This window comes from Accipiter gentilis, chromosome Z, assembly GCF_929443795.1.
Source record: "Accipiter gentilis chromosome Z, bAccGen1.1, whole genome shotgun sequence".
NCBI classification, from domain to species: Eukaryota; Metazoa; Chordata; class Aves; order Accipitriformes; family Accipitridae; genus Astur; species Astur gentilis.
Window position 1 is genome coordinate 5169916 of NC_064919.1, and position 14436 is coordinate 5184351.

The window sequence follows — 14436 nt, forward strand, 5'->3', positions numbered from 1 at the left end:
GAGTATATGAATTTAAAAGGTACAGAGAAAGATGCAGTATCAACACTTCATAGCACTACTTGATGAAAATGCCCCATGCTCTTTACCTGTACTTCGAGTTTTGTGCAGTGAGAATTGGGTATATTTCCTCACTTCCGTAACACACACATATACTTCTATTCTGTTTTGGAACTATATTTATATTAATGCATTTGCCTTCTGAAGGTGTTCAATTCAAAGACTACAGAAGTCACACAATGTATTTCCAAAAAAAAAGAAGAAAGACCAGCTTGGGGATTTCTGACGGACCTTTTTTTCTGTTTTTCCAGGTGACATTTACAAAGAGGAAATTTGGGTTAATGAAGAAGGCTTATGAGCTGAGTGTTCTGTGTGACTGTGAGATTGCCCTGATCATCTTCAACAGCACCAACAAACTGTTCCAGTATGCCAGCACTGACATGGACAAAGTGTTGCTGAAATATACCGAGTACAATGAGCCGCATGAGAGTCGAACAAATTCGGATATCGTTGAGGTAAGATTTTGCGTTCTCCGAGGATTCTTCTTTTCCTTTGCTCTGGGACGCAGGTTCTCAAAGCTCGAGGCCTGGCCATCTTTCTCAAGGGTTGCAGAACGTACCCTGGAGGTGACATAGCGGCAGGAGAGGAGAGCGGGGACAAGGGGGTACTGGTCTGGGGGCTGGGGGTGGTGCAGCAGAGACCGGAGGGAATCCACGTCTTTTCTGACCTGCCAGTTTCATCCCGCCGAGTCCCGCGCGCGCAGCAGGAACGCCCGCGATGGGATCTCCGTCTCCCTGTCGTCCAGCTTTCTGTGCTGCTTTGTCCCATTCGCCCTCTCCATGCCTCGGCCGCTACCTCCCGGCTGAATCTCCCCTTCGTCTCCTAGTCGCTCCCAGGGACATGCCTTCCAGAAAACATTGCGTGCCGTGTCTCCTCGCTCCAAAAGTTATAATGCCCTCCACCCAGGAGGAGCTGAAAAATATAGTGTAAAAGATGTGGAAGAAAAGATTTAGAGTCACTGCTTTAAGGCATTCGACTGACTTGTTTAGCTTTTTGATTATCTACAGAAGCAGGAGGTTTAATAAAATGCAGGAAAATTATATTTACGAGCTGCGCAGTAACAAATGCTTCGGCTACCTCACCACGGAATGCTGTTACCATAATATAATAATAACAGTATCAAAGCAATACTATCAGAATGCTAGGGACACCCTGTAATTATTTTTAAAAAGATTATATAGGGCAAGTTTTATTTAAAATTACTGAAAATTATTAATTAAAATTTAAGATTTTCCATTTTAAGCTTCTGATATTTGCAGAAAAGTCAGTTTACTTTATAATCGCATTAGGATTCAAGCCATGCAAAATAAATGAAGCTTTCAATGATTTTGTTGCAATAGCAAAACACTCAGGGTAATACCCAAGAAATTGGTTATATGACTTACACAACTCCTGTTTTCAAAGCACCTAAGTGATTAGGTATCTAATGGTATCATTTTAAACAGTATTGGAAGGATGAGGTCCTGTCTTAAAGATGAGTGAAAATTTATTCATAATTGCTGCTGAATACCATGGCCTATATACGCTTAGATTATTTCAGATCCTATTAAAGGTGTTAGTTTCATATTTTTAAATAATCTGGGTGTCATCTAAAATGAGACTTCAGTGCTTTTGGAATCTTCACCTGGGTTAGTCATGTGTTTGAGACTAGCAATGGAAGAAAGTGTGTGAATTACATATAAAACATTTTTGATGGAGGAAAAATACTGTATAATAGACATCGTTACACTTGTTACAAGATGTCACAGTCACACCACCGTAGATTGGCAAAGACTGCAACCCAGGAATGTGTATCACTTTTCTGTCTATCCTTATGTCAACATATAGGATGATACTGTTTTTCTTCCTTCATGATCTCCCAGCTGATTTTCACCCTTACTAGGAGAGGATGATGTTCTGACAGCAGAACAAAAATTTATGAGAGTTAAGACTAAAAGGAAAGTACATAATTTCTTCCTCCACTCCATCATCTCTTTTCCTCTTTTACTTAAAATCTCGTAGACATGAAGCCTTTCCTGTCACCTAGCTCTGGTAAGCCCATGTCCTCTCCAGCGGAATTCAAATTCTGTCCCAAAATAATGCCCTGTCCTCTTTTAGTGGCAAAAAGCCAGAATATTCTTAGCAGAAAAAGTTTCCTGTGATATCTTTACTTCTTCCTGCAGGCTTTCTTGTGGGAATAGGTGAGTAAGCCAGTAGTTAGGGATTTATTATATGCTTCACAATGAATGAATACCTTTGATCATGAGGACTGTGGTTTTTCAAGAAACTTGAGTGAAAATGTAAAATCTAAAATAATGTCTGTTTTGTTGTAACTTCGAGATTTTCAGAAAAAGCACTCTCTGTACCAGCAAAGTCCCTTTCCTGCAAAAATAGTGGGCCAGTTCAGATAGGCTGATAGGCAATTTTGCATGCAGACATGTGATTTTTTGGCTATACCCAAAATTTGGTGGGCATCCCTTTTCACTCCTCTGAAAGGAGCCAAATAAAAGTAGGTAATTGAAATAAGCATTATTTAAATTGAGTAATCTAACAATAGGCAGAAAAGGCCAAATGAAGTACATGTTTGTAGTTTTTCCATATGTTCTGTCAGCTCTGAATTCAGTCATTTGATTGTTTTGCTGTTACATTTTTCAATGTTCTGCCTGTAATGCAAAATACTCAAGCCACACCAATGCCAGTACTGTTTCAGGATCAAAGGAGTACTTGTACAGGGTGTAGGCTTTGAACAAGGGTTTCGTATTATCATGCCTTTACTTGATAATTAACATCACAGTTACAAGTAGAATGGAGGAATAGAGCCCATGAAAGTATGCAGCCTGAGAAATGGCTTGACTCTTAGCATAGTTTGGATATATTTTTAGGTACAGGATATAAATCTGCCACACATTTAAATATTTAAATTGATCAGTTAAACTGACTACATTACACATCTTTTCCTTGTAAGGAGTCAATTTTTTTTTGCTTTCAGACAGCTAGATTTCACACTTATAAGTTTTTAATCTTATTCTTCCAGAGCAATCAACAGCAGCTGAGAATCAGACAGTATTATTAAATCTGATGATTTTCAACTAAATGACTGTTCAATAACTATATTTCAGTGGATGGAAAGAGCATAGCTGTGTTCACAGATATCTGCACAGTATTAGAGAAAGAAAACTTTTTTAGGTAGACTTAGGAAAATTTGAAATATAACTGTCAACCGTATAAAGGTCTTTAATTTAGAATCCAATTTCTGTTCAAATTCAGCATAATATTAACTATTTAGTTACTTTTTGGTTGTGGTAGAACTGTGTTATCACTCATTAGAAAGTGGTATAACTCTTTGAAAAGTCTATATTCAAAGAAAATAAAAAATGTAGGTCTCTAATATGTAGTTAATTACTTTTAAGTTAAGCCACTGCTATTCAAATGGAAAAATTACATGAATTTTCATGTAGGTCTGGCTAAAGCTGTTAATTTTATTAAGCAAATGTTTTCAGTTTAATTACTGGGATTAACTATATTTAGCATTTCTGAAGGACTGAGTCTTCAGGCCATAATTTGTTATTTGAAGTATCAGAAGACACCAAGTGTCATACATCTAACAAACATTACACTGCTTTTCAAGGAAAAAAGTGTTTGACATTAATTTTAATACTTGTATTACTGCAAATCAAGCAATTTTGTCCTACCCAGCTTCGAAGGATATGATCTGATTACATCTGTCACAGTGTAAAATGGAGTGGCTAATATTAAGAGAATCATAAAGTTCAGTTACTGTTGTGCTTTGAGCTCTTCTGGTTTAGTGATTTAAACAAAAAGCTTATACTTTCTTTAAACATGTAGTAATTTTATTTACATGTAATAAATATAATTGAGATGGTCTTTTCCAGTTTCCTCATTCAAAATGGAGTAAATTAACATGCAATTTGGTATATCTGAGTTCTTTAGATCACAAAAATTATCTCCCAGCTGAATGTGTTTCAGTTATTACCCAGTAAATATAATTACAACATCCACAGGTAACTAAAAGTCAATGTCTACTTGTGAAGGGGAAAATATTTGCATTCAACACTCAAGTTTACCCATTTTAAGCAACAGTGACAATGTCACAACAGTCACAACAGTGAGTCTTACCAAAATCTGTGTGGAGGTTTTATGATATGCATTAGTACTGGAAAAAAAAAAAAAATGTTCATTCTGAAAGTTCTGTTTAGAGTTAACTGGATTCTTGAAACTGAAGCTTTTATATCCTCACCCCCCAAACCACTCACTCCACAGTCGTTCATTCAATTTTGCTTTAGATAAAAAGGGCACGTTGGTTGCTAGATATAGTAACATATTTTAAGGAATAGCAAAACCTGTGCAGCGTTCCTTTGACACTGAGGAAAAAAAGATTAATTTCATCTTTACACTAACTTCAAAGTGCTGTTATGTAAATACCAACAACAATATATTCAGCAGCTGTCATTTAAAACCCTGTGATATAATTACCAGAAGATTTGTAATTCTTTACTTTAAAATGGGATTACATTTTGTCTTATTACAAAATCCTGTGGCATTTGGTACACAGTCTTTGGTGCAGCAGTAGTGTTTTTACAACTAGAGTTCCAATCTGTCCTTACAAGTTTATCAATACACCCAGTTCCTCTCAGCTCTATCAGAAAAGACTTACCGTATGAGCTTGTTGTTTAACATTATCAGCATAGGACTAGGCAATAATTTTCTTACGGCGATGAGGAAATGGGGAAGAGTAAATGTGAGAATTTTACAATAGCCAAGTACATGCATTATGCATTTTTTGCATTTCTTTAAAATGGGGCCAGATCCTCTCCTTGTTTCTGTAAAACAGAAGTGGAGGTAACGCAACTTATTTCAGTGATATTTCACTGCCACACTACTGTGAGTAGCAAGAATCCAGTGCCAAAGCACTGTAAGCCCACTGCTTAGGAGCTCAGAAAGGACATTGCCCTTAGATTGTAGGGAACATATTTCAGAGTAGGAATACAAGGAAATGTTTTGCATCTTGGCTGCAAATGTAATTACAACCCTAACCATATTACAGAAATCTACTGTGGTTCTTAAGCTAAGCCATCAAGGCTTTGCTGATTTAAGGTGAAAATTCCTGCCTGTTTTCTCTCTCTCTGTCCTTTCTTCCTTGTCACTTCTTTCATGTCAAAGCATCAGCTACTGTCTCAGCTTTAGCAGACCTCTAGTGAGTTTTTACTAAGTCCTGGTTTTGATTCAGTTTCTTAGATACTGAGCCTAATATGCTGATCCTTGCTCTGTGCGCACATAAATCATTCCTCCACAAATCACTAACCACTTCATCTTTCAGCTTTTTTTAAGCCCCTGATCCATCAGTTTCTTTGACCCTGCTGTTCTTATTGTCCCTCTTTCTCAAACGGGCTTCTATTCCTCTGCTGATTCAGTGGTCACTACCTTTAACTCAAGTTCTCCTACTAGGTCAGCCCTGTCAAATTCATCCCGTTAAATATATCTTCCGTTTTCTGGCCAACATACATCCACCTCCACAGTTCCCCTGCCATACCGCTAATCACTGGTAGAGAAGAAGGAGGAACAACACAAACTTCCTCCATTTTTCTCTTTCCTAACGGAGGTTCTATGTTATCAATGCTGATCACCCACAAATCTTCTTTGAATTTTGTAAAGTTCACTACTTAAAACTGCTACTTTTCATGCATGCACATACATCTGTCTGATCTTTGCAGCTGTCTTTTATCTTACAAGAACTCTTCTATGACCTCAGTGTCTTCGTTTTCTGAAGTATCTGTCTTGCTATCTGCCTTTGGCTCTATCTTTCACTGGCATCTGGCTTCAGCTACTCCTTTTTTTCTTTTTTATTTTCACACTCAGGAGGAGTTCAGGGTCCTCAACATAGACTTTTACATATAGGAAGATCTCAGCTCCTGCAATATGTCGTCATATCCCGCTGTTTCAATAAAACCTTATCCTCATTTGGCTTCTCAGCTATATATTGTCGTACTCACGGGGTGGGGGGGGCGGGGTGTTCATCTAACTATTTATCAAGCATACTATGCCATTTCACCCACCTCTTCACTCACTCTTGCAATTTTGCCCTATTCTAATGCACACTAACAGGTCCTGCCTCAAAGTGTTTGTAGCCCTACTTCAGACATGGCACAGTAAGAACAGGTAGCAAAATAAGGTGATGATGATCCAGTAACATGATTCTCCATGTATCATCATCAATCCTGTTTCCATCAAACAATGTTTGTACCTCTCGTACCGAGGACCATCTTTTGACCATTTCTGAGGGTCTCCTCATCTTTGACTCATCCTCAGTTTCATCCTTCTTAATCTCTTGTCAGTTGTACTCCAGTACGTACTTCTTTTTCTGTCTTCATGTCCCTGAGACTGTCACTGTTGTGCTCTCCTTTGTCTCTTGTCTGACCAGCTACTCCTTCAGTCTGCCTGTTAGGGATCACTTTTCCATTACACTTGATGCCCTCCATCCTGTTTTCTCTTTTCTTTCTCACTGAAATTGTGTAAGTTTGGAAAAACTCGCATCGGGTGAGCTCTTGCTTTTAGTGATACTGAAGACTTCATCAAGAATTAGCCTGAGCTACTCTAGGAGACTTTAATTATCCTAGGGCTGTGGTGATGGGGTTGTTGGTTGGCCATAGGGAAAAAAAGTAGTTCTAATTTGCCATAATATGTCAAATTTTTAAATAATTTACAAATTATAGATTCTTTTTCATAGTTAGTCAGCATCTAGCATTGTCTTTTTAACTTGTTTCGCATAGGGTCATACATCTTCATTGCTCTAGTAACTGCTGATGAATTGACCTTTTGCGGAGTATTTTCCCTGCCCCAGTGGACTCCTGTATTTGATGAGGGAGCATGAACTGAACATAGCAAGAGAGTTAAGTGCCATTTGCAGCAACATTTCCCCCCAAGGGGAAGAAGTAAGCTTATGGACATGTGAAATTCTCCCTGCAAATTGCACATCCTTTGTGTTTTACAACACACAGAGACATCTTTACAGACCTTAATGTTAAGATGGTAGGAAGCAAAGTAATACCAAGCCCTATAGGGTGGTGGAATTCAGAACTTTGCTTTTGTGTGTGTGTTACTGCTTGTTAAAAAAGCATTTTGCTCTCAAAAAAAAAAAAAAAGTGTATAATGGAAACATGCAACTAATGATAGATAGCAATGAATACTTCCACAGGTTTGTAGAAGAACTAGCTTGAATTGAAAATCTGATCACTTCTAGTGTGACCAGCAACAGAGTGTTAATAGGCATGAAATACTACTAAATCTCCTACAGGCTTGAGGGACTTGAGACTTAAAACTGAGTACACAGCTTTAGCACATTGGAAGGTTAGAGTTGATGAGGATGGCACTTAGGCAGCAAAAGGTGCATGCAGGTGACATGCTACATGGGCAGTACGTTGTGCCTGAGAGGAATGCCACAGCCCTGTTTTGCTGATGGACTTTACTGCACATTATCCCATCAGTTCTTACAGGTGTGCTGTGGGTCCTATAGCACACGTAGGATTAGTCACTTGGTGTGGAAGTTCTGAATGAGATGAAGAGGAAAAAAATTCCTTCTGTCAATTATTTCTAAAGGTCACAGAGCTAATGACTAGCTGGGAGGTTAATTAGATTCTGAAAGCCTCTTCATATCAATTAAGACTCTTATCTGTATATTTGTAGTAAATAAGCCCACGTAACTCTCTAAATGTGCTCTTTTTAGGAAAAGTAAGGCAACTGTTGTAGCTTGTTTGATGCAGTATGTGTATTTTCTTCTCTTGTCATCATAACATAATACTGCATATTAACAAGCTGTGAAATACACATCAAGTCAGCTCTTCAGCTGTTGAAATCAGGGGAATTATTTCAGCTACCATGGGCTGAAGATCTGGGACAGTATAGAAAGTAAGCCTGTATGTAAGAAAGGTTATTCAGGGTGATCTAAAGACAGTACAGTCTATTGGATACTGCTCTGGACTAGGACTCATGAGACTTGGGTTTTATTAATAGCTTTGCCAAATACTGTTGTATGACCTTGGACAAGTCACATTTCCTCCTAATGCTTCAGCTTCCCTATCTGTAAAATGGGGATAGCATTATTGATTTCCTTTGTAAATTGGTTGAAGACCAGCTTGTTAAAAAACCAACTACTGTTACCAGTTTCCACAGGCCAGGAGATGATTGGACAGGGTCAACTGGCCAAAGAATTTCCTTTGGATGATGATTTAGGCTTTTTAAATGCTTACTTCTTGTTTCATTTTTAGTAAATATGAGCCAAACCATTATTGCTAACCTCATGTATGACAAAATCATGGGACTGACTTCAAGATCTTCAGCATTTTTGTAATATTCCTTTGGTCTTTCTTTGTCTGCCTTCTGAGTTTTCAGCCTTTGGAAAATGTGTTTGTAACCTAATATCCTCATGTGAGATTTTTCTATGTTTTTCCTAACCATGATTAGTACAAAAAGATCTTGGAGGGGAAAATATCCCATTTTCAAAAATACTAAAAAAGTCTGCACTTTATCATTCTTAATTTCATTTTTCAAGCAATTAATTCAGAAATCCTTTTTCAACAAAAGATTATATTCTTACCTAATCTTATTATTCCATCAATTTAGGCTTTATGTAAATATTAGCTGTTACAAGACCACAAGAAAAACTTCAGAGGTGGAAAACTGTGGAAGGCAATTCTATTCTGTGCAAAGTAGTCTCTCAATGGGACTGCTGTTCCAGTCAGTGGGACTGTCCAAATCAGTCCCTCTACTACATCCAATAGATAGCAATTTATTCCCTTCCTCCCACTTATCTACATGAGATTTTTGACTCTTTATCTTTCCATCCACAGGCTATTGTTTAAGCTTTCCTTGATAACTCTGCAGCATCCTGTTGCTGTGCATCTAATAAGTGATAGACTTCTGATGTTTTGCAGCCTAGAAAGAAATGTAGAGGGTCAAGTGTTGACACTATTGGTTTTTTTCCTAGTATATTTCAGATTAATCTAGTATGTGAAAAATGCAGCTAAAGGAAAGTTGCATAATGAGTTGTTTTGTTTTGCTTTCTTTCTCTCTCAAAAAAAAAAAAAAAACAAGTTTTCCACTATGATTTATTTGCAACAAGGATTTGCTTAGCGTGAAACATAGTTTGTAATCCTAATGTATCTCAAATGAAAGTGAAGCAGCTCACCTGATAGCTTGTTTTTCCATACCTGGAAGAAGACAACAGGGACAGAGAAAACTAAAATGGATGCAAAGTTAGTTGCTCTGGAGCACATGGTAGAGCAAAAGCTATTTTTGAGTATACACAGAGGGAGCTCTGGACCTCCTGATTTTTACTTATTGAGGATCAGTTCTTGTTATTGGTCATGTCCCCACATTATTTTTCTTTTATTCTTTTGTTCTTAGTAATAATTTAAAAAATATTTTAATAACTTAGGGAAAGTTTTGGACAGATTTGTAAAAATGCTGTGATGACAGAGGTGAAAAATATGTGCAGAATATAAATGTGTTTCAAACTCTGTTCATAGTTCCTTTCTTTGTCAAACTGGGAACTTAAATTTGTATTTCTTAGAGCAAGGTCTATTTCACAGATCACTGTTTCTTTCTCCAAAACATGATATATCTGGCTGAGAAGCTGGAAAAATCTTACATGTCTGTGTAACATTCTTATAACTTAATAGCTCCAAAGTTTTATCCCAATCTAGTCATTGGAGAATGTTCTTTGTTTTTGTAGTCACTGTTTCACATAGTAACAGCTTGTTGTATTTTGGTCTGTTTGCCAGAGGGTAGGTTTATTTTTAAATCCCTGAACTCTGAATTTTCTTTATTTTTCCAAGATTGGAAGCAGCTGAAACGCCTGGAGTTACAGGTTGAAGGGCTTGCTTCACAATATGAGATGGGAAGCCTCATACCCTCCCCCTTTTGTGTTTTTCTTTTTTTAAATTTTTCCTAACAATGTCTCTTAACTGATATTTGTCTAAAAATAGAAAACTGCCTAACTAAAAATAGCTTGGCTCTCAGTCTTGCCAAGGAAAATGGAGAGGAATAGGCGTGGAATAGAAGGCTGAGTAATCCAGCTCTATTCATTCACAGATCCCTTTAAGAATGCAGGCAATGATAAAGTGCCCTCAAAAAACCACAGGCCTGACTTGGTCTCTTCAGACTCCTAGGTGCCAATAAACATTTTAGCCCAAGGATATTTTTTTTTTTTCCTCATAGATCGTAAACACTTTCTGAAAGACAAGGCTTTGTTTCACAGAGGCTAACTTACTGTCAAAAATAGCTGACTTTACTAAGGTTCTTTTTTTTTTTACTTTCCACATGTTTTTTAATTTATTTTCAGATGAGCAATGACTGCAATGTTCTGTCAAGAATTACCATGAAATGTCACATATCTAGTGTGAATGAATGAAAAAATAGATGCTTTTCATTGATTTCATACTTAAAATTGTGCCCTCAGAACTTCACATATCAATAAGAAAGAAAAATTTATTACTCTGATTCTGAGCAGGAAAAGTGAATGAGTAGACAGCTGATTTATTTCACTGAGAAATCAAACTTTAGCTGCAGAGCACTTCTGCATACGTACAAGTGAAGTTTTTTGTTTGCAATTCTTTTATTTATCCGAAACTCAAATTTCACCAAGGTAGAGGAGATGGGAATGGCAAGGGGCAGGATCTAATTAACTTTAAAATAAACCTTTTGAGAACCCTGCAAAGCAGGAACTTTTCATTTGAAAAGCTGTCATATTAAAGAAAGTCAGTCTTGTTTTGTGCTACAGAGGTTTTTATATCACATCACCATTGCGGTATTGCAGTGCAAGGTATCAGTAATACTAGATGGCAGAAAAGACACCAGGAAGGGTTGAGCATGTTATTTAAAACAGGAATGTTTGTTGTTGTTCTGTATGGAGTTTGGGGGGTTTTGGTTTTTGTTGTTTTTTTTTTTAAATCTGAGTAACCTGGTCAAACACAGCAACAGGGTGTGGAAATGTCAGCATAGTTCACAGGGTTATTTGAGCCTGAGTATTGTTTTGTTCAGTTCCTGTAATGCTGCTTGTGATAAGACTCTGGAGACAAAGGACGATAATTGATGGAAAGGGACTTAAATCACTCCAAAAAGAATCAAGGTCCTTGTATTTGGGTACATCGACTCTTCTGGTCTCCTTCCTCCTTGTAAAGCATTTTGTCTTCTTGCATGTTGGCCCCCTACTGCTCTTTGTAATGGAGGCAGACCACAAGTGATTCCTTTATGCAGTACACAGGGTGTAATTGTGTCTGTGTGGTGTATTAGTAATTACCAAGGCTGAATTCCCGTATTGTATCTTCACTGCAAGCATGGAAAAATAGGACACGCTACCCTGCATTACCATTTTCAACCTAGATAGTGAGCTACTTATAGCTATGTTCCAGACACAAAGGCTTTTGTGAGCAAACCCGTTTTTCATTTTCATCATTGGGACATCCCTGCTTTGTAAGGTAAATACAAAATGTGGTTATTTACCTGCATTCTTACACAGTCGTAATAATCACAGGTATAGAAATACCACATCTTCCCTTACCTCACAACTATCTTTAATGCAAATTACTGACCTTGCCCTCTCCCCCCCCCCCCCCCCCCAAGGCTTTTTGTTTTATTGGGCTCCCATAAACTGTCAACCGTTCTTTGTCTAACCAGTGTTGAAGATTATGCAGCACTGAGTTTCTAGCAAAATCAGCAAGTGATGCACAGTTCGTCATATGCTTACACATAGGCAAAGGTTTTTTTAGTGTATAAGTGTTTCCAGATGCGGCCCTTAGCCACTGCTCATAGTTGTATTAGGAAAAAAGAGCCCTACACTATCAAAAGCCAAAAAGCTCTGACATGTAAAGTCCACCGTTCAGGTTTAATTAGACCCCTGGTTTAAAGCCTAGAATGGCCAATGGGAGCCTTCTGACTAACTTCAAAACTGTCTGGTTACAGTTCCTAGCACAGACACCAATTTCTATGGATTCTGTCAGCTTTTGTAGTGAGCAATACTAGAGTAGGTCTTATTTCTAGAAAGATTCATAGAAGTCCTGTTTCAGACAGTGAGACTATTCACAGGAAGAAAGCTGAATGCTCCTGCAAATACCTGCAGAATCATGGCTTCATTTCTGAAGCAGTTTCAGTGTCAATAAGGGTGACAGGACTGGGACCTAAACAGTCCATACCGTGAGCAGCATTTATGGATCTTTACTGAGAAGTAAAAAGACCCACTTTCCTTCCACACCACAGAGAATTGGCAAGAAGTGAGCCCCTTCCCCGAGTAACAAAGGCACGGTGCAGCAGGTGTGCTTCATCACCAGAGAGGATGGGGATACAAAAAGTCGGTCTAATCCTGGCTTTTTGGCTACTTCACTCCACCTGCTAGGGAGCTGGCATTTTCAGTGCTTTGCTCAGGCCAGAGCACCTTACTCTTCTGGTTTGCGCGAAGCAAAATAACTCCATACCTCTCCTTCCCTGGGCTGCACACAGATAACACTCTCTGTTCTTGAGGTGCCTTTCCATAGTTTCTTTGTAGTTCTGGCAAAAGTTCTGTTAAACTTCAAAATATGCTGACTTTTCTTCCTTGTTACAGTAAAAAGGTATAAATTAATTATTTATTTGTGTACTATAAAATTTGCATCCATCCTTTATGTATTATGTAGTTTGTATTGATTAGACTCCATTTGCCCTGAATTCAGGGAGACCTCTATGTGTTTGTTTATATAAAAGACGATTGAAATTAATGTAAGTTATCAGATTTGCAGGGCTATAAAACCCCAAACACATATGCTTTATTGTTCTACATTTTTAATAATCCCAAGTCTAGTGGTCAGCTGTGAATTAATGTCCATAGTCCAGAACTGTTGAATGTAGTTAAATAGCCATTGTTCTTTGAATTAAAAAAGAGCCTTTAAAACAGAGTTTCAATCAGCATTTTCCTTATGTGGTAATTTATAAATCCACAACTTTCAGTTGTTGTGTTTTCCTTACTTAATTTTGCTATGAATGTTTTTATATATGGTTAGCAGTTAATGGAGGAGTAAAAAGTTCCATTAAAATAAGTTGCATCGTCTGTGTTCTAAACTGTTCATTAATGCTTTTACGTGATAGACAGTGGTGTTAAAGGGAAAAATCCGTGATATATTGGATAGGCTTGCATTAAAAAAATCTCAGACCCATTTATTTATATCATCCTGTGTGATTTATAGACAACTATAATTACATTTTATAGTGCAGAGTTATAAAAATGTGCATGCACTTTACTTTGGGTTGTTAAAGTATACGTTTATTTCTTTGATCAAATGTTACAGCACACAGGCTGTTCAAAGAAAGCAAATTATAGAAGAGTCAATAAGAGTACTTTAAACAACACACAGCTGCTGCTATAGATTGAATCAAAAGAGATCCAAATCTTGACAAAGAAGTAGTTCCTAATGGAGTGTTTGGTGTTTAAAGTATATTTAGCTTACTATAGTAGAATCATGGCTATAACATGAAAAACATAAAAACACATGAATTTTCCTTTCATTGTTATAGTCTGAGGCTTGGTCATTACGTACTTCTAGCATGTTCAGACATATATCAGGAAAATAGAAGCTTTACACTTTTGTCTCCAGCAGTTACCGGAATGTACTTTAGCATATAATCTGTATTTTTGTAAACTATGTGAAAAGAATCTTGCCTTCTCAGATGTAAATTTTCACACAACCCACATATATTGTTTAATTTATGAATAAAAATTCATAATTATGCTCAGTACTTTCCATCCTATATCTGAAAGTGTTTCACAGAAATGACTAAACATAAACTTTAAAATATGGCAACTAAACTCATTCATCCAAAAGCCTAATCTGGAGGCACATGAACTTTGTGAGAGATCTTATTATTTGATCTTGAAGATTCCTAAGGGCCTGTACTATGCTTACTAAGTATTAATCCAATCTGGGCCAAAATGGAGAGTGTTTTCCCAGGATATCTAGGAACTCTCAGTCCTCCATGAACAAAATATCCCTGGAAAGCAATTTGCAATGCAATGCACAAGCTTTTCACAAAACAGAATCAGAAGATATTGCTGGTGTTTGTGTGCTATCAAAGGGACAGAGACTTCAGTTTAATTCCTTTCTTAAAGAATTCTTTCTGCATTTTATTGAAAGTTTATTCACCGTAAAATGCAAACACCAGCTCTGGAGCAGAAATCAGATTTCAGCAGACTCTTCCCTCAAACAAAGATGCTGTAACAAGCCACAGAGCTCTATCTGCTACTGAGTTCTCTTTCTCTGACCCAACAAATGCTGCATTTGTTAATGCACAAAAGCAAAATATTACGGGGAAGTGCAGAGGTTTAAACTATCTAGAACTGCTGGGTAAATCCTATCCCTT

The 14436-nt window shown here is 37.4% G+C and overlaps 1 protein-coding gene across 11 annotated transcripts in view; it reads left to right on the plus strand.

Annotated features, from left to right (window-relative positions):
- Positions 1–14436, plus strand: part of MEF2C (myocyte enhancer factor 2C) — a 142308-nt gene that overhangs the window by 75006 nt on the left and 52866 nt on the right. For all 11 annotated transcript variants that reach the window (XM_049794512.1, XM_049794510.1, XM_049794516.1 and 8 more), the window contains one exon: positions 309–512. In XM_049794512.1, coding sequence (XP_049650469.1) covers positions 309–512 — 204 coding nt within the window. The remainder of the gene's footprint in view (positions 1–308; positions 513–14436) is intronic.